We start from the raw sequence: 25,310 nt of genomic DNA on the forward strand, positions 1-25,310 counted from the left end.
TGCTTATTGACTAACATCTGCAGACACGGCCAGAAAACTACAACTCCCATAATCCACCAAGGCCGTAGTACCGTGATCCGCGCGTGGAGACCATGGCGTTCCTGTGCAGTATGTGACGGGGGTAACGGGAAATATAACTCCGACAGCGGGTTATTGACACATAATTCTGAGGAAAGGATTGGATTTGAATAAAGGATACAATGGGCTCTCGTATCAAGTAAGCGTCAATGTCTCTCTCCCCTTTTGTGTGACATACACTGTTGTTATAAATGCGAGTTCTTCTGACCTCCCTAAAAGGCCTGTTTAGACTTGTTGCGACAGAGAGATACTTTGCTTTGCGGATTTAGGTGTTTGTTTAGTTATTTGTATAATAAATGCAGCACTTAATTGTGGTTTCATGTATTATATTACCTGGAGGGCTGTGCATTTTTGCAGTGACTTACTGGAGACACATGAAGTCCATGAGACTGATTGTTTACATGTCCTGCAGGGATGAATTACTGTTATTTTTGTTATGTTAATAAGAAATAATTTTCACAGCTTGATAAAAGAAATACATATCTATGTAAAATAAAGCAGACACATTTCAGTGGAGGTTCTGGAGTCTATTACATTGTTTCCAGCTAAGTGACGCTTACTTGCTTTGGTAATTCAATGCATTGAATGAATAAGACATGAATGAGCAGTCTGTGGTAACAGTGTTTTTCAGGGTTTACAATTTGCCCACGATAAGATGTTTTGGAAACACCATGAAGGACAGAACAAAGTCAGATATAAACATATTTTCGCTTACTATAAAGCTTCTCTTGTACACATGGAGAAGACAGTCATTCAGTTTGTGAAGTTTGTTGATCTTTCTCTAGCATAATGGTAGTCGTCACTAGTCAGATAAGATCCTCTTTTCACTACAGTAGACAAACCTATATCTGTAATGTGGTGAATGTGTAACCATATTAATCTAACATCACATCATGGTCCCATCCGTCTTAGGTTTTAGCAACAACAAGAGCAATTTAGTTAGGCTATTTTATGTTTTTAATGTGTTCGCTGAGTTTAGGCCTATATATGCCAAAGTGCAAATATAAATTAATGTTAACCTGTTCTCAAACCCACAAGTAAGATGTTTTTGCTATATTACAGAAAGTGTGTATCTTTGTGGGCAAGATATTTAGTGGGTTAGCTATGATGTTGTTATCTCAAGTCAGTGGAACCATAATTTTTGGGTTCAAATGGGGAATTTGTTGTAATATCTCAAGGGCAGATTATTGAATGCAGCATTTCACTGTTGATTTTCTTTTAAAAGCCTTAGTTAGTCTTCACATTCCTTATAGTATATCCATATTTGACCTCTGCTCTGACCCTTCCTGTGCTATTTATGTTTCAGGGAGAGCCCCGGCTCAACCTTTGAGGTGTACATGGAGGTGGTGCATTCTGGGACGGCTGGCTCTGGTGAGTCCTCGCACTCTGTTTCAGAAATGTGATATACTTCTAATAATATTCATGTCACCCACACATACTGTACTTCCTCAGCATGATCTGTTGTATTTCTTTTTAAATAGAATTCTCAGTATCAAGTAAGGAAGAGCAAGATAAGAAAAATTGGTTTGATAGGCTATATGATACATCTAAGATTAGCCTGGAGTGACTTAAGTTTGTAGTGGTTCAATGAGTGAATCTAAAAAACAAATATTGAAGTGAACTAGAGAAATATTAAAGTGAACCTAAGCGTGTAGCCTAACTCGCGTCATTTCCTGGTTTGTGATCAGGAATGCAGTCAAAGGCCTGCTGAGTGATTTTAGTGCATTGGGAGTGTGTGGGTTCAAGCACGTAAATGAACAAAATATCCCGGTGTGTGTTATCAGTCAACAGGGAAACCTGTTTACAAGGAAACAGGCTACTAAGGTGAGCACTGCAGTTAAAGTGCCCCTGGTATGCTATTTTACAGGCTCCAAATTTTGTTTGGGAGGTGTTATACAACAGGTTTAAATGCACCAAAGGTCAAAAAAGTGTTTAATTTGCTCATACATTGCACATCACTACATTTCAATGATTCTCAAACGACAATCTTGAATCTCTGAATCTTTATCTCTAAATTCCTCCTTTCCGCGAACCTACTCCTCTCTGATTGGCCAGATGGCACAGTCTGTTGTGATTGGTCTACCTCGTACAGCGCGTGTTAGAAGCTATACTCCGATTAGCGTAAATGAACTTCAGTTCCGTCCGGAGACTTCCTAAAGCTCAGTGATTGTACACACTGTAAATACAGTAACGAAGATGAAAACTTAGAAGAACTAGTTATTCAACCCGAACCTCCATTGCAAGGACGACTCAGTAAAAGGACGTGTTTGAGGGCTGGTTAAGTTGTTCGCATGCGGACAACATAGGTGAGCATTGTGCAAATGTCTTATCTAGTGACGGAACTGTATCACAGTTGGATTCGAATTACAAACGATTCGTATGGGTGGTTCAGAGTTGATTCTTTCTTTTGGGATAATAATTTTATTTATTGTGCACTTTTGACTTTGCAACTTTGTAGAACGTTTACAACGTAACTTTATTATACACTGCATGAAAGGTAATATATTTTAAAAACTTTAATGAGTTTGATTTCATTAAATATTTGAGATAAGACATTTAGTAGCAAGTAAACATGTAGCCAGTAAGAGAAGAATTCTCTATTTGGAAATATAGAGTTATTAATATTTTGAAATATTACTGCAATTTAAATGACCCTTTTCTATTTTGACGTCATTTAATACATAATTTTTTCTTGTGATGCAAAGTTGAACTTTCAGCATCATTACTCCAGGCTTCAGTGTCACATGATCCTTCAGAAATCATTCAAATATGCTGATTGGCTGCTCAAGGAACATTTCGTTATATTAATAATGTTAAAATGTTCAAAATGAAATGAGTGCTGCCTAATATTTTTATGGAAAAGAAATTTCAAATGAACATGATTTATTTGAAATAGGAATCTTTTGTAACATCATTTATATATTTAATGTCAAATTGATCTAATACATCTTTTCTGAATAAATGTGTTCATTTCTTTAAAAAAAAAAAAAAAAAATCTTACAGACCCAAAACTTTTGAATGGTAGTCTAGTCTGTGTAAAATCGAAGTCCCTTTAAGGCAAGTCATTTCACTCTGTAGCCGTCTTTCATATTTGAAATCACCAATGATATCTAACTGTCTCATAAATTTTGTTTATAAATTCTCAAGTCATGCCAAAAAAATAAATAAAAAAATTAGAGTGACTTCGAAAATTTCTTCTTTATTTAGAAGGCGAGGCTAATTCCACCATATTGCGCATTCTCTCATTCATAGTATGATTCATATGAGTCAATCAGTGCATCATCTTTTTATATATCGAAAGTCTTTGGTAATATGTACGAGCTGTTTGAGAACTTTCCCAATGCAGACCTCTAGGCGACTGTTGCTTAGTGACTGTATGGTTTGATGAGGGCAGCAAGAGCAAAGCATCTTGGGTGTTTTTTCCTGAGACAAGCCCTCCCATGATGCACATAGTCACATATTCCTCTAAAATCAGTGAAAACCCTTTCAGATCAGCCCAGAAGTGTTGTGTCAGTATCTCATCCCTTATTTATATTTGACAGTGAAACTTAACCTAAAAATGTCACTATGCAGTGTTTGTTTCATCATATCATGTACAGTGCTCAAAGATGCAGTTTGGCTGAAAGTATCTTACAATCTGATGGATGTAATCAAAATTGAAGATATTTACTTTCTATACATTTTCATGGTCTTGTTCTTATTGTGTATGGTTCAGCGTTTTTACATATTAAACCAAAGAAAATAAATCATTGTGTTTTGAATTCTGCATCTGAAACTGTCTGATAATAGTGGTAAAGTTGGCTGGCAACATGTTGAGATTATGCTATAGAAAACAGACGTTTTTAAATGTGTATTTGTCTATGTATTGTTAATAATATGATTTGTGTGTTCTTCTCAGGACCAGAGGTGCGAAGGAGTTTCCCCGACACATACGCTGACCAGGTTTGTGCTTCATTATTTGGTCTCTCTCTCTCTCTGGGGATGTTGGGGTGGGGATCTCATAATTGCTGTTCACCCTCAGTGATAATGCAGTGAGCACCTGTCCTGGCAGATGGAGTTTAAATCACTAGAGATTGGGTGTAATTCTCTGAGAGGGTCCATGGTACCAAACACCGTCTTTATGCAGTTTTATCATACTTGCTTAGGATTCAGACCCAGGCTAACAAAGAGGAAATGAAAGAAAAGATGTGTTTGTTTGCTGGATCCAAAATCTGCTTACTCCATATATATAGTGAATGACGCATTAAATAAGGGACCTCATCAAGCAAATACATATATGCTAAAATAAATACGGTGTGCCTGAGAGAGTGCTCCATTTCTTTTAATATCTTAACTCTCTTATCTGTACTGAGCAGTTTTTTGTAGCTGGATAAGATCACTTTTGTATAAATCTATATTAAAGACACCAACAACATTCTCTAAAGTTGACAAACATTTCCTTCAGGTGATAACTTTTATTTGGTCAATTGAATTAAATTAATAATAGCGATACCTACAAATGAATAGCAAAAAAAAGAATTTGTTCATGAAAAGAATAGTTATTGTCCAATTAAAAATAATTGTAATTATTAATTTATAATTGTACACAACCGAATCAAATCTTTGGGGTCTGAAAGATTTCTTAATAATTTTAAAATAAGTCTCTTCTGTTCACCAAGGCTGCATTTATTTAATCAAAAATATTCATCTACACCTTCTTCTTCATCAACTTCATCTTCTTCATTATCTTCTTCTTGTTCTTCATGCTAAAAACAGTTTAGTTCAGTTTAATATTTTAGTGGAAACAGTGATGATTTTCTTTTTTTCAAGATTTTTGATGAATAGAAAGAACAGCATTTATTTGAAACCTAAATATTTTGTATGTTAAAAATGTGTGTCGTTGCCCGAGTCTTTTGAATGGTAGTGTGTGTGTGTGTGTGTGTGTGTGTGTGTGTATATATATATATACTGTATATACACTCACCGGCCACTTTATTAGGTACACCTGTCCAACTGCTCGTTATCACTTAAATTCTAAGCAGCCAATCACATGGCGGCAACTCAGTGCATTTAGGCATGTAGACATGGTCAAGACAATTTCCTGCAGTTCAAACCGAGCATCAGTATGGGGAAGAAAGGTGATTTGAGTGACTTTGAACGTGGCATGATTGTTGGTGCCAGAAGGGCTGGTCTGAGTATTTCAGAAACTGCTAATCTACTGGGATTTTCACGCACAACCATCTCTAGGGTTTACAGAGAATGGTCCGAAAAAGAAAAAACATCCAGTGAGCGGCAGTTCTGTGGGCGGAAATGCCTTGTTGATGCCAGAGGTCAGAGGAGAATGGCCAGACTGGTTCGAGCTGATAGAAGGGCAACAGTGACTCAAATAACCACCCGTTACAACCAAGGTGGGCAGAAGAGCATCTCTGAACGCACAGTACGTCGAACTTTGAGGCAGATGGGCTACAGCAGCAGAAGACCACACCGGGTGCCACTCCTTTCAGCTAAGAACAGGAAACTGAGGCTACAATTTGCACAAGCTCATCGAAATTGGACAATAGAAGATTGGAAAAACGTTGCCTGGTCTGATGAGTCTCGATTTCTGCTGCGACATTCGGATGGTAGGGTCAGAATTTGGCGTCTACAACATGAAAGCATGGATCCATCCTGCCTTGTATCAACGGTTCAGGCTGGTGGTGGTGGTGTCATGGTGTGGGGAATATTTTCTTGGCACTCTTTGGGCCCCTTGGTACCAATTGAGCATCGTTGCAACGCCACAGCCTACCTGAGTATTGTTGCTGACCATGTCCATCCCTTTATGACCACAATGTACCCAACTTCTGATGGCTACTTTCAGCAGGATAATGCGCCATGTCATAAAGCTGGAATCATCTCAGACTGGTTTCTTGAACATGACAATGAGTTCGCTGTACTCAAATGGCCTCCACAGTCACCAGATCTCAATCCAATAGAGCATCTTTGGGATGTGGTGGAACGGGAGATTCGCATCATGGATGTGCAGCCGACAAATCTGCGGCAACTGTGTGATGCCATCATGTCAATATGGACCAAACTCCCTGAGGAATGCTTCCAGCACCTTGTTGAATCTATGCCACGAAGAATTGAGGCAGTTCTGAAGGCAAAAGGGGGTCCAAACCGTTACTAGCATGGGGTACCTAATAAAGTGGCCGGTGAGTGTATATATATATATATACTACTTCCTACTTGTAAATATTATAGTTTGTACATTTTTTTAAATCAACTGATGATGACTTGTAAAAATAGTGATATAAAGATTGGAGGAATCAAGGAATCTATAATGCATTAAATAGGGAATGAGAAGTGATATCAGACACAGCAACTGGTTTGAAACGCTAATGATGCATTGCCATGACGATATCACCTACTAAAGCGGGTGTGTGTATAACTGGAACTGAAGTGTGTGCCAGTTGTTTGCAATTTCACAGCACACACGCTGCTTTACTCACACTGATTGTTGGGTCCGGTGGTCCCAGAGGACGATCTGGGTGTCAGAAACCAGCGGTGAAGCTCTGTAATATGGGTCGTGTCCCCTCCCTTGCTATTAGGGATAATCCCTAACTCCTGACACAGATGAGGGCAGGAAAACACACACACACACACACACCCCTGGGGGCTCAAGTCCATATGGAGGGTCACCAGAGCGACTGCTCACACACAAGGGTTTGGATACTATGGTAGTCCCACTCACAGTGTCATCTTTACATTTTGGCCTTTTGTGTGAATGTAATAATATAATGCAAACTATTATCTTTAGTTTTAGTATTATTAGTTTTAGATTTTACTATTGTATATTTCAAGATGTGATTTATTCCAGCAACGCAAAGCTGAATTTAGTTCAGTGTCACACGATCTGTCAGAAATCATTCTAATATGCTGATTTGATGATCAAGAAACATTTCTTAATTATCAATGTTGAAAACTGGAGTGATATTTTTTTGGGGGAAAACTGTGATGCACTACCATTCAAAAGTTTTTAAGTAAGTAATATTTAAAGAAATAAACATGAGAGTAAAGACATTTATAATGTTAAAAAAAAATTCTATTTCAAATAAAGGTTGTTCTTTCGATTCATCAAAGAATTATAAAAAAAAAAAGTATCACAGTTTCCACAAAAATAATAAGCCGCAAAAACAGTTTTCAACATTGATAGGAAAGAACCATTATTAATAATTGAGCACCAATAATAATTTACAGCAAAATTAGTATATAAAAAAGGATCTACAGTAATGATGCTTTACCACCATTTTAAAATATAATCAAATAGAAAAGAGTCATTTTAAATTGTAATAATATTTCACAATATTACTATTTCTACTTTATTTTTAATCAAATAAATGTAGCATTGGTGACCATAAATATATAAAAACAACTTGTGACTGGTAGTGTATTAATTTTTTTTTCTCTCAATCTGTTTTCAGGAAACGCTACAGACTATCCCAAAGTTTTGTTTCCCCTTCAATATGGACAGGTAATGTTACATGCAATCTTTAATCTGTTTAGTTATTGAGGAATCTCAGTTTTACACTTTAATTTGAAGGGCCTCCAGCATCACTGTCTTTTACTAATACCAGATTTTCTTAATCCTTCTTTATATACGTTTGGACCCTGTCTTGTCTTTCAGTATGTCAGTGGGCCACGTGGGGCAGAACTTCACCTTTGTTCTAACAGATATCGAGAGTAAACAGCGCTTTGGTTTCTGTCGACTCTCATCGGGAGCTCACAGCTGTCACTGCATCCTCAGGTACAAATTGTTGGTTTTGATAATACAAGTTTACATTTCATTTAAAACAAACGATTTTTTCGTTCACCTCCAAGTTGATCTAATTGTAGTCTATCTGTTTCTGTTCAGCTACCTGCCCTGGTTTGAGGTGTTTTACAAGCTGTTGAATATCCTGGCAGACTATTCAACCAAAGGACAGGTCAGTGGTGCACACATGACAAAATATATCATATATCATATGTCACTTGGTCTTTTATGCATAAATGTACACATCTACACAATTAATTAGCTATGTAAATGAGGATTTCTCACTGATTTCCTACTTTACATTAAGGCCCTTATTACAATTCCCTTGAAAAACTGTAACCCTGACCCTAAATTATAGGTTTAAATCACAGGAATAAATGACATTTAAATTATTAATAGTTCACAATATTACTGTTTTAAATTCATTTTTGATTAGATAAATGCAGCCTTGTGAGCATAAGAGACATACATTTTCTGTGTGTATTTGTGTTACAGGACAGTCAATGGAGAGAATTGCTAGAGTCTCTACATGTGTTAAACATCCCTGTTCCTGGAGTGCCTGTGCATTTGAGTGTGGTAATATACAGTTTAGGTCTTCTCTGGTCCCTCGATCTAAATCAGCCCAAATCACTTCTTACCCAACCCGAAGTACGTAAATACTTAAAGTAAAAAAGAAAAAGAAAAAAAAGGCAAAAGCTGAGATAATTAGAGTGTTTGCAAATTTACCAATAGAAGTGGTTATTGACAGAGAAGGAAGAAAGATAATATTGTCATATAATTATTTAATATTTATTTGTTTTAAATAAAAATGGTTAAAAACCAAAAACGAATAGTGGAAAGCTGGCATATTTTAATAAAATAATTTGGGTCTTCTCAGATCCATTTGGTAAAAGCACATTTATTTTAAATGACCTGAGACACAAAGCTACTGATATCAGACCCGATCCGTGTCCAAGGCACTCGTCAAAGTTTTGGACCTGGTTTTCAGATCCAAGTGGCCCCGTGAAGAACTCTAATATACAGAAATACACATGCTTTCATCAGACAAGATGTTCAAATTATATAAATCTCTTGTATAAATTTAATTGCATTTCTAATTTGATTCTTCTCTTCTCTAGCATTTGTTTTTCACAGTGCCTGATCCTAGGGAATTACCCAGTATACCTGAAAATGTAAGTCTGTCGTTACCTTGACCAAGTTATCTTAACTCTATTAGTCACAATGGTGACTAATTACAATTTGGACCAAACTTTTTACAAATATTAAAAGATGTCTGAGAAAACACGCATTTAAAACGTATTCTAACTAGTTGGCATTAAGCCATATAACATGTCCAACACATTGAAACTCTCATTGATTTTTTTAAAACTTCTTTTTCTTTATTTGCAGAGAAATCTGACCGAGTATTTCGTAGCAGTGGATGTGAATAACATGCTGCATCTGTATGCTAGCATGCTGTACGAAAGGCGAATCCTTATTAGCTGCAGCAAGCTGAGTACTGTGAGCAACATCTCTGCCACTATCTCTCTCTATCATTGGTCACGTCTTTACTTGTTTTAGGGGCATTAATAACCCCCCTCTCTTTCTCTCTCAGTTAACCGCATGTGTTCATGGTGCAGCAGCCATGTTATATCCCATGTTCTGGCAGCATGTTTACATTCCAGTCCTGCCACAGCATTTAATAGACTACTGCTGGTGAGTACACTCACATTTATTCATGTATACTTACGAAGGGCCTCCCATTTCTGTTGTTTTTAAATGAAGCTGCTTAGTACTTATCTCAATTTTTCTATATCAATTAGGGCATTATTTGACTCAGTTATTAACTTTTATTTCCATGAGACTTTCCTCACAATATGTTGAAGGTTTTAATATATTTTAGGGATTTTTGAAATATATTTATTATATATATTTATATATATCAAAAACAGTAAAAACTGAAATATCGTGAAATATTATTTCAATTTAAAATGTTTTTATTCCTGTGATGCAAAGCTGAAATTTTAGCAACAATACTTTAGTGTTGCATGGTCTTTCTATGTTGATTTGCTGCTTAAGAAGCATTTCTTTTTATTATTAATGTTGAGAACAGTTGTGCTGCTTCATATTTTTGTGGAAACCTTGATACCTTTTTCAATTTTGTTTTGATTAATAGACAAAATAGAAATCTTTTGTAACAATGTAAAATAAATGTAAAATATTTTACATTTATTATACATTTTAAAAGGCATAAAGTGTACTGTGGTGTTTTTTTTTCTTTCTTAGCGCTCCAATGCCATACCTCATCGGCGTGCACTCCAGTCTCATGGAGGTATATTTGACCTTATTTTACATTTACAGTATTTTACTGTAATATTAATATTTTTCCATGTTGCGGTTATTGGTTTTAGCGTAGCTAAATTCTAGGCTGTATTTAGAAAGTTTTGTGTGTATCTGTGTTTGTTGTTGTAACAGAAGGTGCGAGGTATGGCTTTAGATGATGTGGTACTTCTCAATGTAGACACAAACACTCTTGAAACACCGTTTGATGACCTTCAAAACCTTCCTAATGATGTGGTAAGTAAATAAGCAAAAGCACAACCTGCTCATATCTCCACAAAAAGTTGTAAGTGTTTATTTTGATATGACGGGAAGGGATCTGATTTAGAAATAAAGGTAAGGGAAATTTACTATAATGTTTCATGAGTTAAGTACATGAAATAACAATGACCAATACATCTACAGCATTTATTAATCTTAGTTAATGTTAATTTCTACAACATTTACCATCATTTATTTTTTAAATGACAATTAAGAATTGTTTTTTTTTTATTGGTTGCATGCAAACCTATTGTAAAATACATCTAAAGCAAAATTAGGAACCTTAAAAATAGCACTTTTTTAGAGAAATAAAAACAGGTTGTACCACAAAAATGATGTGCACTCACACAAATGCTGCCAAATATTTTTTAAGATCGCACAGGCTAAATTGCGGGAGCATATGTGATATACATATGTGCAATTTCAAGCCTTGCATAATAGGGGCACTTAAATAACTGCTGTAAAAATATATTGCTCATTGTTTGTTTCATAGTTACGTTTAACAACAAATGAGACCATATTGTAAAGTGTTAACAACATTTTTTTTTTATAATGATGATATACGTGTGTGTGTGTGTGTGTGTTGTAGGTGTCTTCGTTAAAGAACCGCCTAAGGAAAGTTTCCTCAACAACAGGAGACGGGGTGGCCAGGGCGTTTCTGAAGGCGCAGGCAGCTCTGTTTGGTAGTTACAGGAATGCGCTACACATTGAACCGGTGAGAGAGAAAGTTAGTAGTATTGATGTGCTTATGGTTCTGAGTGAAGTTCAGAAATGGTTATAAATGTTGGCTCTGAGCATTTGAGGTATGAGGTATTTGTGTGTTGACATTGTCCTCTAGTGGACAGTGCATGCAGCTCTCTGAATATAAATGCTCAGGTAAAAAGCGGCATGTTTTTCCTTCCCATGTGTCCATATGTTCAGGAGGAGCCAATCACGTTCAGTGAGGAAACGTTCATCACGCACAGATCCAGCACAATGAGACAGTTTCTCCAGAATGCTATCCAACTACAGTTCTTTAAACAGGTATTACATGCGTTTACCTATACGAGAGGATGCAATAGACATTTATTGTTTTCATATAAAGCTAATTATGAATATTGCTCAATTTATTCTATAAGCTTATACGTTTATCTTTTGTATTATAAAACAACAGTTGTTTTAGTTTTTAGTTCTAAAATTACTAAAACTGAAATAAAATCGTATTAAAGCTATAAATAGCAATTTTAGAATCAAACACAGGGCATTTGTCAACTTTAGCTAACTTTCAGGGAATTTTGTCCCCAAAGTATAGCTGAGTTATATTGTAAGCACTTGATTAATGCATCATGATTATTAGCAGTGTTGAGGAAAGATAGTTTTAAAAAAGTAATGCATTTTAGTAAATTGCTATTTATGGCAAACGTAAAGGACCTTTCACACCAAAAGTGAAATTAATAAGGCTCAGGCTGAAGGAAATGCAAATTCAGGTCTGTACAGTAAGTCAAACAAACCTTGCTGCCATTCTGGATTGCACAAGAATAGGATGCAGGAGGAGAAACAACACTCTTACTTTAGCAATAAAAACAACTAATTAAACACAAATGTGATGTTCAGCTTTTTGCCTATTGGTATGTTTGAATTGGATAATCGAAGGTCACAACAAATACATTGATTCATAAAGTGAGACTAAATACATAAAGTATACTTCTGTACACATTAAATATGGCAGGTTTGCGTGATATTCCAAGTTTGCATTTACTGTTTTTCTTCATTTTGAGAAATGCTGAATCTGTTTTTGTGCAATTGAGTTAATACATGCTCACATTTATTCTAGAACTATATAATATCCATCATGTTCACACAGCACATACAAAGTCTTGGCACTCACTATTTCTCTCAATATGAGGACTGGAGAGCACTACATAAATGGGAAAACAAAGTAACTTGCGTTACTTGATTGAAAAAGTAGCTAATATTTTGTTTTAAATTTAAAGTAATGTAGTACCTTACTAGTTACTTGTAAAAGTAACCTGATTATGTAACTCACGTTACTTGTAATGTTTTCCAACACTGATTATTAGTCATAATCTGTTCAAGGTATTTGTGAATTCTTTCTTCACTTGTTTTAAATGGATAAAGTTTGTTTTTTATAAAGTGTTCTTCTCTCAGTGTGAGACGCCTACATAGAGATCATTGCTTTATTTTGTGTGTTTGTTTGCAGTTTATAGATGGCCGTCTGGAGCTATTGAACTCTGGTGAAGGGTTCAGCGATCAGTTTGAGGAGGAGATCAACATTGGAGAGTATGCTGGTAAGAGACTCTCACTTTGTCTTTATGGTCACTGTAAAGCTAATAAATTAATGTCATTCTATGTTACTGTTTTTATATTTGCTTGTCTCTGTGTCTGTTCAAAATTTCGGTTACAGGCAGTGATAAGACATATCAGTGGCTTTTCACAGTGAAGGTGAAATTTCTTGATTTTTGTTTTTGTGTGTGCTAACAGGATGAACTGTACTTATTCTAATATTTCTTTTGGAGTGAACTTGTATGCTTGCTCATATCTGATGATGTCTTTTTATCTTTTGCTTACAGAAGGGCAGTGGGGCCATTTTAAACACGGTGAAGACAAAGGCAAATCCTGCAATGAAGACAGTTTACAAATTTGTATGTATCCATGTGTAAATATTTTCTACAAATTTCTCAGCTGTCTCTGTGTAAGGGAATTATCGTTTTCTCCATGATAGGGGTTTCTCTATGATTTTCATTATCCTCATTTATATAAGATATATATATAACTTCATAATTTTTCTTTCTTTTCAATATGAGACATTTTTCTGTGTGTAAGAGACCTCCTGATGTTTCCTCTACAGGCCAAAGACCATGCCAAGATGGGCATCAAAGAAGTCAAGAGTAGACTCAAACAAAAGGTGTTCAAACATTCACGCTCACACACAAAAACACAGTTATTCATTGTTTTTGCATAAACAAATGTGCATGCATTGTCATTCAAACTCGTTCGCTTCCAGGAGCTTGCAGAGAATGGCTACTCAGAAGAGCCTGGCTCCACCAACTTACCCTCCACACACAGCAAAGACTCCCTCACCTGGGACCAGAGACGTCCTATCACAGTTCATTTTGGACAGGTGGGTGTGGGGAATTAAGTTATTTCAGTTAACATGGACATAGTAATTAGGATTCAGTCCATTAAAGGAACACTCCGACTTTTTGGGACTTTAGCCTATTCACCTTACTCCCCAGAGTTAGATAAGTCCATACATACCTTTTTCATCTCCGTGCGTGCTATAAGTCTGTTTGACGCACCCACCGCTAGCCTAGCTTAGCACAAAGACTCGATGTGACTGGTTGCAGCTTTCATACTGATCCAAATGAGTGGCAAAATAACGCAAACGTTTTCCTATTTACATGTTGTGATTTGTATAGTCACATAATGTACAAATAACAAAGTCAAATGAGACACAGACATCTTTTAACTGTATAAAACCTGGGAACTATTCTCTTAAGGCGAAGCACTGCTACTTTGACGGCGTAATAACCGCATCACCGGAGACACGCCGTGGTGAGGAGCGGAGAGTTCGCTCGGTGTTTTGGTAATAGAGTCAGCAATTTATAAATAGTAAAAGCGTAGTTTAGAGTCATGGGTTTTCGCTCTATTGTAAATAGCTGCGACTGTAAACAGGGGAGGTAATACCATGTTTCACAGAATTCCAACTAAAAACGCTGACTGGATGAAGAAATGGCTAACTTACTCTGGATATTTATCCAAACACAAGATTATCAAGGGACATTACGTTTGCTCGGTACATTTCAATGAGGACGACTATTTTGAAAAAATGGAATTTGCCACACGGACCATAATGTGCTGAAGGATACGGCTAAGTTATCCCATCGATAGCACAGACAGGACAAGTGGATCACCTGCGGCTGAGGTAAGTGTTCCGTTATGTTTTTAGATGACCTACTGTAACAGTGCCTTTAGCCAGATCTATCTAATGTAACGTTAGTGACACTATTATATGATTAGGGTATGAATATGTTTTTATCTTGATGCGGCGCTTGGGGAAAAAAAACGAGCGCGTTTACCGCGTTGAACTTGCACCCTGCGCGCGGCGCGCCTAGTAGCCTAAATTTGAAATAACCATGGAAATAACGAACTTGAGCGTGCAAAAGGGTACGATAGGCTGTGAGTTCATTGTGCAAAAACAATTTGTGCTATTACTTTCCCCTTATTCTATCCTAGTAATGCAATACTGTATATTATATAGGCAAATGTATTTACTGTTGAATACATTTGGTTCAGCTAATAAATTGCATTTAAAATATATTGATTCCTGTAATAATAATTATTTATTCATGTGATATTTATAAATCTGGGTGCGTTTTTGGTTGGAAATCAATGAAACATGGTACTGTATAACCTGGTCTCCCCTGTTTATTGTCACAGCTCATACAATAAAGCAAACACCCATGATAAACTATGCTTTTCTATCTAACGTTAGTAATTGCTGACTCTTTATTCCAACGCTGAGCGAAGCGAACTCTCTGCTCCTCGTCACGGTGCGTCTCAGGTGATTGTTATCACTCTGCCCAAGTAGCAGTGCTTCCCCTTCAGAAAATATAGTATTTATACGGTCAAAAGATGTCTGTGTCTCATATGGCCATGATATTTGCACACTCTGTGACTATACAAACCACAACATGTAAATAGGAAAACGTTTGCGTTATTTTGTCACTCATTTGGATTACTATGAAAGCTGCAACCATTCACATCCAGTCTTTGTGCTAAGCTAGGCTAGCGGTGGGTGCGTCAAACAGACTTATAGCACGCACGGAGATGAAAAAGGTATGTATGGACTTATCTAACTCTGGGGGGTAAGGTGAATAGGCTAAAGTCCCAAAAAGTCGGAGTGTTCCTTTAAGTCTGTGTTGAATTGTTCATTTTTAGAAAGTGTGTAGGAGAAACCATATTTTTTATAGATAAAAGTGTGTGCATGTTTGTATGTTTGGAGCAGACTGATCAGGCACGGCCCCCGCGGCCACAACGCCCCCCTCCCCCCCATCCCTCCAAACTGCAGCGCAGCACACAACCAGTGAGTACATGCCGCTGACCTCTGACGTGTCACCCTGAGCTCAAATATTCCCCTCTGACCTGGCGTCTGCACTGGAGTTTGTTATATTCGAGTTCTGCAGGACTGTTAGTGTGCATGCGTGTGTATTTACATGTCTGTGTGATCTAACTTCAGTTCCTATTCCACAGATTAATGCTTGCTCACACACATGAGTGAGTTTATCATGTGTGTTTACACTTACTTTCCCACCGCACAAGCTTTTTTTCTCTGGTTTCAATCTCTTTTCAGGGTTTGACACTTACTTTTTTCTTTTTTCTTTTCTTTTCTACAGAGCCCCCCTAGTCCCACTTTGGCAAAAAAAATTAATTATAACTATCTCGTGGCCTCAAGATAGTAACTCGTGGCCTCAAGATACTAACTCGTGGCCTCAACATAGTAACTCGTGGCCTTAAGATACTAACTCGTGGCCTCAAGATAGTAATTCGTGGCCTCAAGATACTAACTCGTGGCCTCAAGATAGTAACTCGTGGCCTTAAGATACTAACTCGTGGCCTCAAGATAGAGTTAGTATCTTGAGGCCACGAGTTAGTATCTTGAGGCCACGAGTTAGTATCTTGAGGCCACGAGTTAGTATCATGAGGCCACAAGTTACTATCCTGAGGCCACAAGTTACTATCTTGAGGCCACGAGTTACTATCTTGAGGCCACGAGTTACTATCTTGAGGCCACGAGTTAGTATCTTGAGGCCACGAGTTACTATCTTGAGGCCACGAGTTAGTATCATGAGGCCACAAGTTACTATCCTGAGGCCACAAGTTACTATCTTGAGGCCACGAGTTACTATCCTGAGGCCACAAGTTACTATCCTGAGGCCACGAGTTACTATCTTGAGGCCACGAGTTAGTATCTTGAGGCCACGAGTTAGTATCTTGAGGCCACGAGTTAGTATCTTGAGGCCACAAGATAGTTATAGTTAATTTTTTTTTTGCCAAAGTGGGACTAGGGGGGCTCCGTACTTTTATGCTTTAAACTCTATTTATTTTAAGGGTCACTGAAGTGCCTTGAAACGCTCAGTGTTATTCAATGTGTTGATGTAATTTCTATTGAATCAGGAAGACAGGGTGGGACATAGAGCAGCTCCTCCCCTTTTTAAAAATGGCCAATAGTGTTTTGTTCATAGCTCAGCCTGAGCCGTTGAGCTCAGCAAAGCTGAATTTGGCGGCTTATGATAGCCACCGTAGTTTCCACTTTAGATTTAATATGAAACTTTTACTAAAGGAAAACTGAACAATCATGCTGAGGATGTGTTTGAAAAGTGTGTAATTTATGTTGGTGTTTGGCACAAAAGTTATCTCTACTACATGTTGATGCTGTTTCCTAATGCTGTGTGTGTCTAACCATTTCTCCTCCTAATCTCCTCAATTTTGCTTTAAAATATAGCGTGCGGTGTAGAATTCATATGAGTCCGAAAGATTTTCTGGTCTGCGGCCACTAGAGCATGTGAACTGTGAAGTGCAGATTGATGTCATCAAAATCATTGATCCATATTGGTGGAAGTGAGAGGCTGTAGGTTTTGCAAGCTTATATCCTCTAAGGCCAGAGACACACTGGTTGCGTGGCGTGATGTGAGAGTGGCATTTCTGTAGTGTGTCGGCTGCGTGGCGGCTGCTTTGCGTTTTCTGTGTCTTTGCACAACAGAAACGTGTCTGACGCGGCGCTGCTGATAGGTGACGTACAGGGAGAGAGACATACGGGAGAGAGTTGTGGAAGACCTATACTTCATGTTAAGCACAAATATAGAGCCTACTGATAAAGACACTGTCAGTAGTATTGACCGCAAAATAGACTACAGAATATTTCCTTCTGTATTTGACAGTTGCAATATTTGTATATTGATAATATATTTATTTATGTTTAAATTATATTTATATCTGAATTTGTCAAAACCTAGACTTTCAACCATAAAAATGTAATTTATTCATATGTATTCATGTACTAAATAACCTATAAACATCTTTTCCTATTCTATTTTGCCTGAAAACACTTCCAACATGCTTGCGTGTTGCGTGAAAAATAGGCGTCGGTTCTATTTCTAGCATGCACGTGTTTTCCGCGCGGCTCGAACCGCGCCTCGCAGGCAGTGTGCAAACTCTAATCTGTTAACATGGGGAGCCGAAATAAAAACGGACACGCCATGCAGCTGAGACGCTTACGCCACGCAGCCACTGTGTCTCCAGCCTAAATGTAAATTTTGTCATTGGTTTGGAGCACAGATAGACAACCTTAAGGCTAACATATTCATACTAAAAGCCAAAAAACTTTGATGTCATCGGGACTTAAATAATTATGTATATTCCACGCATTTAATTAATGTAAATATAAAGTTTATTTTGTAATGAAATGCCAATAATAACCAGAAAAAAATGTTGAAGGGCTTTTAATCAAATTACACCGGGACTCTTATTTTGAAATGTATTTACTGCTTCCAGTTGCTCAATCAAACATGAGACAGTTAAAATATAAACTCTTACAACCATCTAAAACATTACAATACAAAGAACATAAAGTAAACATTCTCATAATTCATCGACAACAGATCATAAGCAATCATTTGAAATAAATACATTGAGTGCAAACTGTTCTGAAACCACGGGTCTCTAGAATGCGCAACTAGGCCACGTTATGACTTTGAACGTGCAGCGCTCACAAATAAATAATCGCACATAATCACATTAAGATGTATTGCTATTCATGTTTTCCATCCTCAAATTTAAGACCTCTTAAAATGACAATTAGGACTTTTAAAATATACAAGAATTGTTTTTTTACTTTAAATTTGAAGCAACCCATTGGGACCTAGTGTTTATTCACACGTATACTTCTAAATACATTTTACAGTTCGCACACATCTATTTTTAGTCACAAATGCAAGTGAAAGGCTCACACTGTCAAGCCCTGATTCTGGACCTTGAGAGCTAGAAAAGGTGTTTTTAAAAAGCTTTTCAGCTCATTTTTGTCTCGGAATCAGTTTTAATTTTATAATCAGTTTAGAAGAAACTGTGAGCCGAATGAATGTGGAAACATCTTTACTTGGGCTTCCACTCTTTGTCATGGAAACCGCAATTTTGTTTACATTTGACAGGATTTTGACCTCTGACCTGATGGGAGCAGTTAACCTCTGACCTAACTGATTTAACAAGTCCTGAACTTTTTTAGACATTAGAATGCTGTTTAAAACGTGTATTTGCGTGTTTGCAGGCTCGACCTCCTCGTCCTCTGGTGGCAAAGAGACCCCGCAGTAACATTGGGGTAGAGGGAAGCCCTGAACAGTAAGACTTAAATTGCTTATTAACCTTTCTCACATATACTTTTGCAAAACATAAACAAATAGACAATGGTCTTTTTGCTTCTGTTGGTTTTTATTGCACGGCTATATGGAATATTTTGCTCCACAACCATGGCATTGAGTGGTCCGATTTTTTTTTTGTTTAATGATCTCTAAACTGTATATTTGTCTGTTCAGAAGAACAATGAACTGTTAGGAAACACAAAGAGCTGGATGAAAGAGAAATTATAATAGAAGACATGCTATATTGTAGAAATGCTTAGGAAAAAGTAACTTGAGTTGCAGATTGGTAATAATATATAAATGTAATATTGTAACGTTGTTGTTTGGCCGATTGTTTTTATATGTAATGAACTATTTAGCAGAAGCCTTAAGCCAGTCTTTTATTAAAAATGAGGGAAAAAAATCCCCTCTTTTTTATTTGACTAGTATCCATGTAATAAGTGGGATAATGTAGAGCCAGCTGATCATTATGCTAAAATAAACTCATTTGGTTTAATAGAAGATGCCTCTGCTTTGCATCTGGGTCCCGATTTCCTTTTATTTTGCAGTAGTGGGTTGAAGTATTATTTTAGTGTAATTTATATACTATTATAATTATGTTTAATTTTTTTGATTCAGCTTGTACTTTTACATTTTCAGTTTTCCTTTTAATTTGAATGTTTACTAATTTTTTGTTATTTTTTGTTATTAAAATGTTAAATATTTAATTAATAAATACAATTTTAAATTTATGTTTTGGTTTTATTTCAAAATGTTCAATTCCAAGTTTTTTACTCAAATTTTACATTTTATTTCAGTCGACAAATGTGTTTTTGTAATGTTTTTAGTTAGCGATAACACTGGTGGCTGGCAGGCTGTACATTATCCCTCAAATGCAAATTAGCACTGCAAAAATGTTGTGGTCTTGATTGTGTGATTGCATGTCTCACTTGCTCTTTCCTTCTCTCTCTCACTCTTGTGTTCTCTTTCACACTGGGATGGTTGTTTGTGATCGGCGTATTTGTGTGTGGTTACACCTGACACTTGGCTCTCTGTCTCTGCCAATTTGTGTTCATGCTTTCTTTTTTGTTGTTGCTGCTGTGCATCTCTGTATGCGTGCGTGTTGACGCTGTAGTTATGTGCGTCCAACTCGTCACTATACAGTGTTTCTGTGTGAGGACTCTTCGGGTGACGAGCTGTCTCAGGATGACGACTCCGTTGCTGCTATTCCTGAACACTTCATGCTTTCTGCTCCTTTTGAATGGTCTCTGTTCAAGTGGTTTTCATTCTTGATTTCTCTAATGTCTATTAGTCTTAATGTGAATATTCAATGGCCTTTTTACCTACTGTGCCCCCAAAAAGTATTTGGACACACTAAAATATGTTTGAATGTCATTGCATTAGATTAAAAAATATCAAACCATGTTGTTGAAGCATTAGATATACTGATACTGTCCAAAACACATTCAAGTTGTTATGGAACATGTAAAAGCAATTTCTAAGTGTGAATTGCATCAACTACACACCTCAGGGTTTTGGTGCTTGGCCCCATCCTTTTCTCCGGTGTTCTACCCAGGATAAAGTGGTGTGTTTGGTCTCCAATGGCAAAGTTTTTTAAAATATTTTTGACAGTCAAACTTAGTGTTTGGAGACCAGCCCTCTTTTGCAGACCATATTATGACGACCTCTCAGTCATGCAGATTTCTCCATACAGCAACAGAAAGATCAAACCTTTCAGGTCTGAGCATGCCACATAGCTCCTTGTCCAAACTCTTGTTATCTTTTGACTTGTTTAGACAGTTGAAGCGCTCCTCAAGCCAGACTTAATGCATATGTTATTAAAGGTCTGCAGGTAATCCAAAATAGGGCAGAGAGCATTGCCTGTTGTTATCTAATGCAATGACTACTATACTTTTAAGTGTGTTTTAATTGTCCAAATGGTTTTTGGGGCCACTGTTCACCATGATATTTAGTAACTCTGCGGCCTGCTAAATGTGTCTTTTAATGCTTGCTTAAATCAGTTTTATTGCATGGCTATATTTAAAAAAAAAATTTTATGCATGTGGAATGCAACAGCTTATTTACGTAAAGTGATTTTGATTATTACTGTATGTTGACTATCTGCCCATTTCAACAGCTTTTCATCTAACATGAAAATTACAATGTGTGTCTGTACTTGTTTGTGCATGTGTTGTGCGTTGCGTGTGCTTGTTTGTGTTCTGTGGCGTGGATGTTGTGCACATGTGTTTTTGGTTGCGTATGTGACTTAGGCCTCAGCCATACAGGTCTCTAAAAGAGGCGGAGCTTGTGGAAGAAGGTGAGGAGATTGGGGAGCGCTTCCAAGGTAACACTGCTCCGTCCAGCCCTGTGCTACACAAGTTCTCTGACCTGAGCCTGTTGCAGGATGCCTTCCGTAGTCAGCAGGGGGAATCAGAAAATACCACAAAACCATCTCTCAGCACACACTCTACAATCAGTTCTGCACGGAGTTTGGAGGAGCTTCGGGCAGACCCAAAACATGCCAACTTCAACTACCAGGTTAGTTCCTGCAAGCAGTACAACTTTTTGTATTCAAACACACCTGATTCAGCTCATCAGCTAACAAAGTAGGCTTCAAGACCTGAAATGGATGGGTCAGATAAGGGAGACATCCAAAATGTGTTCTGTTGTTGTGTCTCCAGGATCAGGTTTGATAAACACTGTCCTAAATGATTGTTCCTCTTGCACAGAATACAGAAGACACTCCCCAAATCACAATAATTGATGATGAGAACCATAGCAATGCATTGTCATCTCACAGCGGTAAACAAGAAGCATTTGATAAACATTTGCAGGTCACTACTTAATTGTTTTAGGATTGGATTGCAGTTCGTGAAACACTCCAAAGCAACCATATTTATGGTGTGCATGGTCTCTATCTATCTAAAAACTTGTTCTAATTGTTTGTTCTCCAGCGGATGGATCTTAGTTCTGGCGAGCGCACACGCACTCTCCCAGGTCTTAAAACCACCAATCCGTACAGCAAGCTCTGGAGCCAACTGGAGGACCCATCTACGTTGCTTGGCCGAGAGTCACTATCCTGGGAGAGACCTCTCTCCGTGCCACCCTTGGAACCCCATGAGGCACGCCCACCCAGCAGAGACAGTTCAAATCCTAGTGGAGAGAAGACTGAGGGGGCTTGTATCACAATCCCTCGCCCTCAAGGTCGGAAAACACCCGAACCGGGTGCAGTGCTGGCACCAGCTGTGACCTTGCTGCGCGGGGTCAAGCAGGTCTGCGAGAAGGAGGGAGGGGGGTCCACTGGAGGGCAGGAGTTTCGGCAAGCGCTGAACATGTCTCCCCACTCCCAAGCACAAACTCAGGCAGACTTGTTGAAGCCGAATGAGGAACAGGGACTGGACTTGCTCAGCTTGTTGGACCCTCTATGTGGAACAATGAAGAACGAGGGTGCCCCATCCCTCTCTAAACCCCCTATTCCTCCTCGACCCAACCCCTCAAACCTGCCTGCCTTCCCCCCTCCAGTGTCACTGAACCCCTTCACCCAACAGTCCCAGTACCCGCCACAAAGGCACTACAGTCCTGTTGCCCCAGGTAACCCTTTCACCCCAGCCTACATGCCTTCCCCAGGTGCCAACTACTTCCCCACCTCTGCTCGCCCGTTCTCAGTATATGGTCAGGCATCCGCTGTGGTTGTGACCCCAACAGGAGGGTTGTGGTCAACTGGGCGCGTCCCTCCGTCCTCCAGCAGTAGTGGCTCTCTCTCAAGCCTCTTAGACTCGCCTGCTCCGGCTACTCTTGCCCAGCCTGCGCAAGTCTCCACAGACCCGTTTAGTGACCTTCTTACCATGGCAACCACACCAACAGTAATGGCCACGCCCCCTCCCAAAAAGGTGGAGGACTTACGGAGAAGGTGGGAAACTTTCGACTAGCTCTGACCACATATTTCCTCTACTGCTGCTACCAACCAGTGAGGGACTGCAAATTTAGAGCAAGTGGGTATTTAAGACTGCGCCTCCTAGTGGCCTGAAAGCACTGTTGACATTTTCCTCCAGAGTGTGTTGTACTTTTTTCACGCCTAGCTCACTCACTTTAGCCTTATACACACTGATGCTAATGCTGTATTTCCCATAACAACTGGGTAATCCGTTTTGCTCCATTAGCACCAATTTTAACACTGAAAAACATATTAGATGAATAACACTATTTTCAGTAGCTAGCAGTGTAGTTCCCATAGGGATCAGACTACAATATTAAGATACAATACAATAAAGACCCACATCCTAACATTTGCGATTCTACTGACATTGCCTTTATGGCAGTGAACTGCATCCTCTTAACCTGACTGCTGTTTTAATAAGAAGCTTATTTTTTAACCATACACATAAATTGATTTAAATCATCATACTCTAACATCCACATTCTTGTGCATAGAACACACTTGAATACAAATATTGTATATCCCTAGTAAATTGTATACTACACATTCCACACTACCTACTACATGACATAAGAGCATATGACATTCTGCCCCCTAAAAAACACGTTGCATACTACATGTTGTGGCTGCGGTACCTGCTGTGTACTTCATATTTGCACTACATTACATAAGTTATACTACAGTGCATACTGCACTACATATTGTGCCCTAGTACAAGCTATATACTACTCGCTGCATAGAGCTCAGAACGGGGTCAGAATTAACAGCCCTGCAGAACACAACACTGCCCCTAGAGGTCAGTTATTTTAGAGGTCAAAAATGCAGGATGCATTAGCTCTTGACCCAAAAAGTGTCAGTAAATAAGGTAAACTGATTGAGAGTTTTTTAGATTAAATATGTGGTAAACCCCTTACTGGTACAGGCTTTACCTCTTCCGCTTGCCTGCGTGTCAGTCCAAAAGTGTTAAAATGGGTCTCCTGGAACTGGGTCCTTTTCAATTTCAAAATAGTTTAGTTTAGATGCTAATTGTCCACTTGCTTTGATTTGATGTCGAAGTTTGAAATCTTCTTTTATTCTGAGCATTATATAATAGACTTATAGCTTTCATAAAGCAACCAATCAGACCTTTCTTTTTAGCACTACCCGTTCCATCTAATCTGCTACTGCCATGCACTCTGCATTATGGGTATTTATTCGAATGGATCTGTTTTGCGCTTTTTAAACATACATACTGCTATAAAGTGTGTTAAAATGAATCCTAACTCTAAAAGTTGTTTTTCTTGTCATAGACTGTGCCTGTTTATTGGGTTTAGTTTAGCACGATACACAATCTGTTTTGGAGGATCATTGTTTCATGCCATTTTTTTGCTATATTTTTGTCTTGAGACTTGCAAGTAGGAGAACACTGTTTGTGCGGATCTTGACATGGCAAAGAATTGTGTACAACCAAATGCTCAAATCCAAAAGAAACATGTTATTTTGTCCATGTCAGGGAACATCAGGGAGTGAATTGGTGTCTCTTCTTCTCTGGTTTTATTGTTGTATTTAAATATATATAAATAATGTTATTTGTGTTATTAAAGTGTTCTTGAGCATCTCTATCTACCCTGTAGAGCTGTTGGAAAATCACATTTTCTGTTAGTTGATTCGTTTGGACCACCTTTTCATTTGGGCCTTAAAGAGTGAGTTTAATTTGGTCCTTGCAAGTGTGTGTGTGTGTGTGTGTGTGTGTGTGTGTGTGTGTGTGTGTGTGTGTGTAAGTAAGTTCAGAGCTGTTTTGCTGAGGTTACCTAGTCTTACAGCATGGGTTGTTCAGACATTTTGGTTCAAATATTGACTATGTAATAAGATGATTTCCACATGTTCACTTGGGCTGTTAGGTTTATACATGATTGGTACTGCAAACACTGTCCTTAGTAAATCATTCATATGGAAAGAAAATGTATAGCAGAAATGGACGCTAAAACACAATAGGACATTTTACGAGTCACCTTTAAAGAATACACTGACTGTAATGTATAATTTTGACTGAAGCAGATACAGTATTTTTGTTATTTTTTCAGCAACTGTCAGATGTGCTGAATCTGTGATATACACAGTGGTTTAAAAGGCAATATTTAACTGGCAAGTCATTAAAGTGCGTTAAGTGTTAAATGTTGTACTGGGTAAAGTGTTGCACATCACTGTACAACAGACAAAGAGGCACGTCCCTGAATGTTACCGTGTATTCTGAGAGCGAAAAAATGTCAAACTATAATCGACCATAAAACAGGTTTTGAAAGTATGAATTAGCATGGATTTAACAACCATTATACAACCTATTGTATTTTGACAGGATCCTTTGACGGCTCTCAGCAAGATGGAATTATCAAAATGCATTTCTGATGTGTAAAATACAATTTACTCTTGGAATGTATCCTAATGTGAACTCATATCCTGTTTATCATTTTGCACTTTTTTTTATTTTATTTGGATGTTATGTTATTTTTTTGTGTTTGCCATAATTAAAAAGCACAGTATATTCCTGTGAAAGTTGTGAGCTTGACATTTGTTT

At 37.9% G+C, this 25,310-nt stretch overlaps 1 protein-coding gene across 4 annotated transcripts; it reads left to right on the forward strand.

Annotated features, from left to right (window-relative positions):
• Window positions 1–47: 47 nt before the first annotated feature.
• Window positions 48–25,301, forward strand: dennd1a (DENN domain containing 1A). Of its 4 annotated transcripts, XM_039689299.2 has the most exons (24): window positions 48–217; window positions 1,385–1,449; window positions 3,977–4,020; window positions 7,518–7,567; window positions 7,721–7,840; window positions 7,949–8,018; window positions 8,342–8,422; window positions 8,965–9,018; window positions 9,236–9,346; window positions 9,441–9,541; window positions 10,112–10,157; window positions 10,301–10,402; window positions 11,016–11,141; window positions 11,348–11,449; window positions 12,627–12,714; window positions 12,831–12,868; window positions 12,997–13,068; window positions 13,275–13,331; window positions 13,431–13,547; window positions 15,435–15,512; window positions 18,750–18,820; window positions 19,955–20,083; window positions 21,090–21,357; window positions 21,774–25,301. In XM_039689299.2, exons 1-24 carry the CDS (start codon window positions 201–203, stop codon window positions 22,746–22,748), a joined length of 2,982 nt encoding a protein of 993 aa, XP_039545233.2. In that variant the 5' UTR covers window positions 48–200; the 3' UTR covers window positions 22,749–25,301. The 4 variants fall into 4 exon arrangements, with proteins under 4 accessions (XP_039545233.2, XP_039545236.2, XP_039545235.2 ...); XM_039689302.2 differs by lacking the exon at window positions 19,955–20,083 and having other exon boundaries at window positions 49–217; XM_039689301.2 differs by lacking the exon at window positions 15,435–15,512 and having other exon boundaries at window positions 49–217.
• Window positions 25,302–25,310: the final 9 nt, after the last annotated feature.

The sequence above is a fragment of the Pimephales promelas genome, chromosome 19, assembly GCF_988280905.1.
Source record: "Pimephales promelas chromosome 19, fPimPro1.hap1.1, whole genome shotgun sequence".
Lineage (NCBI taxonomy): Eukaryota > Metazoa > Chordata > Actinopteri > Cypriniformes > Leuciscidae > Pimephales > Pimephales promelas.

Bases quoted from the DNA above. Each gene is read 5' to 3' on its own strand.
- dennd1a (XM_039689299.2), top strand. The intron at 9,019-9,235 runs GTAAGTCTGTCG...CTTTATTTGCAG, and splicing joins TACCCAGTATACCTGAAAAT to AGAAATCTGACCGAGTATTT. The intron at 20,084-21,089 runs GTCTCTGTTCAA...TATGTGACTTAG, and splicing joins CTTTCTGCTCCTTTTGAATG to GCCTCAGCCATACAGGTCTC.